Source organism: the organism of the source record quoted next (genome assembly GCF_019968985.1).
Source record: "MAG: Porospora cf. gigantea B chromosome Unknown PgB_NODE_1909_length_4538_cov_96.0241, whole genome shotgun sequence".
Classification (NCBI taxonomy): domain Eukaryota; phylum Apicomplexa; class Conoidasida; order Eugregarinorida; family Porosporidae; genus Porospora; species Porospora cf. gigantea B.
The window spans coordinates 647-4,538 of NW_027178759.1; the positions used below are offsets into that span (position 1 = coordinate 647).

At 55.0% G+C, this 3,892-nt stretch overlaps 1 protein-coding gene across 2 annotated transcripts; it reads left to right on the forward strand.

The window, feature by feature from the left end:
• Positions 1-511: 511 nt before the first annotated feature.
• Positions 512-3,892, forward strand: KVP17_001035 (uncharacterized protein; the record flags this gene model as incomplete). Of its 2 annotated transcripts, XM_068516072.1 has the most annotated exons (2): positions 514-3,594; positions 3,641-3,661. In XM_068516072.1, the coding sequence occupies 2 exons, from the start codon at positions 514-516 to the stop codon at positions 3,659-3,661; spliced, it is 3,102 nt and encodes a 1,033-aa protein (XP_068377466.1). The 2 variants fall into 2 exon arrangements, with proteins under 2 accessions (XP_068377467.1, XP_068377466.1); XM_068516073.1 differs by having other exon boundaries at positions 512-3,892.

A 3,892-nucleotide genomic window follows, 5' to 3' on the forward strand; every position in this document is an offset into this window, starting at 1 on the left:
TGAGGCAAGGAGATGCAGTCGGGAGACGGACCGACTTTCCAAACTTAAATTTGTCTCGGCCGCCGAATATTACGCAAGGCGGATGAAGGAGGTGGCCGAAAGAACGGGCATCTCCTTGGTAACGGAGTCACCCGAAGGCGTGACGGAGCCGCACGCGGAAGTGCCCGAAGGTGTGCCCGCCCAGACGTCGGACATCTCTCCTACAGCAGAAACGCGAAGATGATCTTCACACGCCCCCGAGAACCCGAGCGGCCCCAGACGGGTGAAGCCACAATCGTGATCCACAACACCATGACGCACATCTCCGAGGCACCCGCCACAGGAGGTAGCATAGGCAGCAACATAAGGTCCCGACGGGCACCAAGCATGGCAGAGACACATACCTCACATAAACTCTGGTGTAGCACTATCTTTAACAAGATAAGACAACGCGACCAAGGTGGACCACGGACTCCCGCGACCCCCGAATCCGGAAGCGAAGCCAGTGGAAAGGCCGACCCGACAGATACAGTTATGACTCCACTTACCTCCATAGGAAATACCGACGGAACCACCACCAGTGACACTAATCCATCTGCGGGGTTCCATGAGATTCGTGACTCGAATTACACAGTCCGAGCAACCAACGGTCGCACAAAGAGTATCACAGAACCTCTCACCGCAAAGGAAACCACCGTCAAAACCACCCTCGTTGACCTCGAGCCCCTTTCTGCTGAAACTCACACGACGGTGGACGGGGACCGCGGCACAAGAGGCACTGTCGACCCGTCAGACGTCGGTACAGAATCTCTCACTACCACAGGAATCACTGATGGAACCATCCTCAAAGGCCTTGACCCCAACCGGGAAAGCCAGGGGACCACAGAACCCGACCGTGACATCGGAAGCACCGCTGATCTGACCAGGAGCGGCACGGAATACCTCACCACAACGGAAATCGCTGCTGGAACCTCCCCCACCGACCCCAATTCTAATATGGATATGACCGGAACGAATCCACTTACCTACCACTCTCCAGATCTGGAGGCTCACAAGACCCTCGAGCCGGTCTACGAAGTCAGAAGTATTACTGGCACAACGTATTTCGGGACCGAATCACTCGATTCCAAGGGAACTACTGCTGGAACTAGCCTCACCGGCCTCGAATCTAATTTGGAGATCAGCGCGACGGCCGATTCAGACCGCAATATCAGGGACACTGCGGACCCGAAAGAGATCGGTACGGAAGCTCACACTGCTCCTGGAATCACTGCTAGAACCAGTCTCATACGCCGCAACCCCAATTCGGAAATCCAGACGACTTTCGAACTTGACCGCGACATCAGAGGCATCGCGGAGGTGACCAGAAGTAACAAGGAAGATCTCACTGCTACGGAAATCGCCGCGAGGACCACTCTCACGGACCAAGACTCCAACTCGGGAATCTATGCGACTATCGACGGGGATCGTGATACCAGAGGCACCACAGACCGGATTGAAATCGGCAAAGAATCCCTCAGGTCCACCGAAACTACATTTGGAACCTCGCGCAGGGACCTCGACGTTAATGCAGACATCCATGCGAATCACAGCCCGGATCGCCACACCAGAGGTACTACTGACTTGGCTAAGTCAAGTACCAAACACCTCACTGCTACGGAAATCGCTGCCGGAATTGGAACTTCCCTCTTTGACCTCAATTCTTTTCTGGTGATCTCTCCCACCCACGAATCCGGACGCGTCATAGGTGGAATCACAAGTACAGCGGAGACTGGAACGCATCCACCTACGGCCACGGGAAGCAACGATGGAAGTACCACTACGGACACTGGTCCAAATCTGGAGCGTCGAGAGACCCTCGAGCCGGTCTGTGAAGTCAGGAGCGCTGCTGACATAACGTACCCCGGGATAGGATCACTCACTGCTATGGAAACCATTCCCGGGATCACCTATACTGACCAGGACTACAATTCGGAAATCCATGTGACTCTAGATGAGGACCATGACATTATAGACACCGCCGACCTGACTAGGTTTGGCAAGGAATACCTCAGGCTAACGGAAATCGCCGTCGGAATGTCCCTCACTGACCTCGTCTCAAATTTGGCGATCCATGACGGTGACGTACACGGAACTGCTAACCGGAATGTGTCCCACAAGACTCTCGAGCCGACTGCGTCCGGCAAAGAACTACTCACTGCTACTAAAACCACGGCTGAAATCTCCCTCGCTGACCTAGTTTCCAACTCAGGGATCCCTGCCTGCGACAAAAGAGGAACCGCTGACCCGAATGCCCCCCACGGGACTCCCATGCTGAGATACGACATCAGAAGTAATAGGAGACTTCTCACTACCAAGGTAAGTACCGCTGGAACCACGCTCACTGGACTCGGCCCCGAGCGAGAGATCCGGGACCGTGACATACATGGAACTACCAACCTGAATGCGTTCCACGCGACTCTCGAGCTGACTGTGTTCGGCGAGGAACTACTCACTGACACGGAAATCGCCGCCGGAACTTCCTTCACTGACACCGATCCTAATTCGGGGATCCTTGACTGCGCCAAAAGAGGAAATGCTGACCCGACAAAGATCCACGAGACCCGCGCGCTGACTGCGACCGGTAAGAACTATCTCACTGCGACCACGGAAACCATCGCTGGAATCTCCGTCACTGACCCCGATCCCAATTCTGGAAGCCCTGACCGCGACACACACGGAACTGCCGACCTGAATGTGCTCCAAGTAACTATCGAGCCGAATGTGTTCTGCGTGGAACTACTCACCGATACGGAAATCGCTGCTGGAACCTCCTTCACGGACACTGAGTCTAATTCTGGGAACCCTGACTACGTCAAAAGAGGAAATGCCGACCTGACAGATATCGACGAGACCCGTGCGCTGACGATGCCCGGCAAGGAGTATCTCACTGAGACGACGGAAATTATCGCCGGAATCTCCGTCACTGACCCCGATCTCAACTCTGGAATCTCGGACCGTGACACACACGGAACGGCCGACCTGAATGTGCTCCAAGTGACTATCGAGCTGACTGTGCTCTGCGCGGAACTACTCACCGAGACGGAAATCGCTGCTGGAACCTCCTTCACTGCCACCGATTCCAACTCGGAGATCCCTATCGAGCTGACTGTGCCCTGCGACGAACTACTCACTGATAAGGAAACCGCCGCTGGAACCTCCTTCACGGACATCGATTCTAATTCGGAGATCCCTATCGAGCTGACTGTGCCCTGCGACGAGCTACTCACCGATACGGAAATCGCTGCTGGAACCTCCCTCACTGACACCGATTCCAATTCGGAGATTCCTATCGAGCGGACGGTGTCCTGTGAGGAACTAATCACTGATATGAGAATCGCTGCCGGAACCTCCTTCACTGACACCGTTACTAATTCGGAGATCCCTATCAAGCCGACGGTGTCCTGCGAGGAACTACTCACGGATACGGAAACTGCTGCTGGAACCTCCTTCACTGACACCGACTCGAATTCCGGGATCCCTGACTGCGCCAAAAGAGGAGACGCCGACCTGATAGATATCCACGGGACCCGCGCGCTGACTGTGTCCGGCAAGGATCATCTCGCCACGACTATAGTAATCATTGCGGGAATTCTCCTCACTGACCTCGATCCCAACTCAGGGATCCCTGACTGCTACATAAGGGGAGCCGCCGACCAGAGTGGGTTCCACAGGACTCTCGAGCCGGCTGCGTTCTGCGAGGAACCACTCACTGATACGGAAATCGCTATCGCTGCTGGAACTTCCTTCACTGACAACGAACTACTCACTGCTACAGAAATCACTGCCGAAACCTCCTTCACTGACATTGATGCTACCTCGGGGATCCTTGACTGCGCCAAAAGAGGAAATGCTGCCCCGACAAAGATCCACG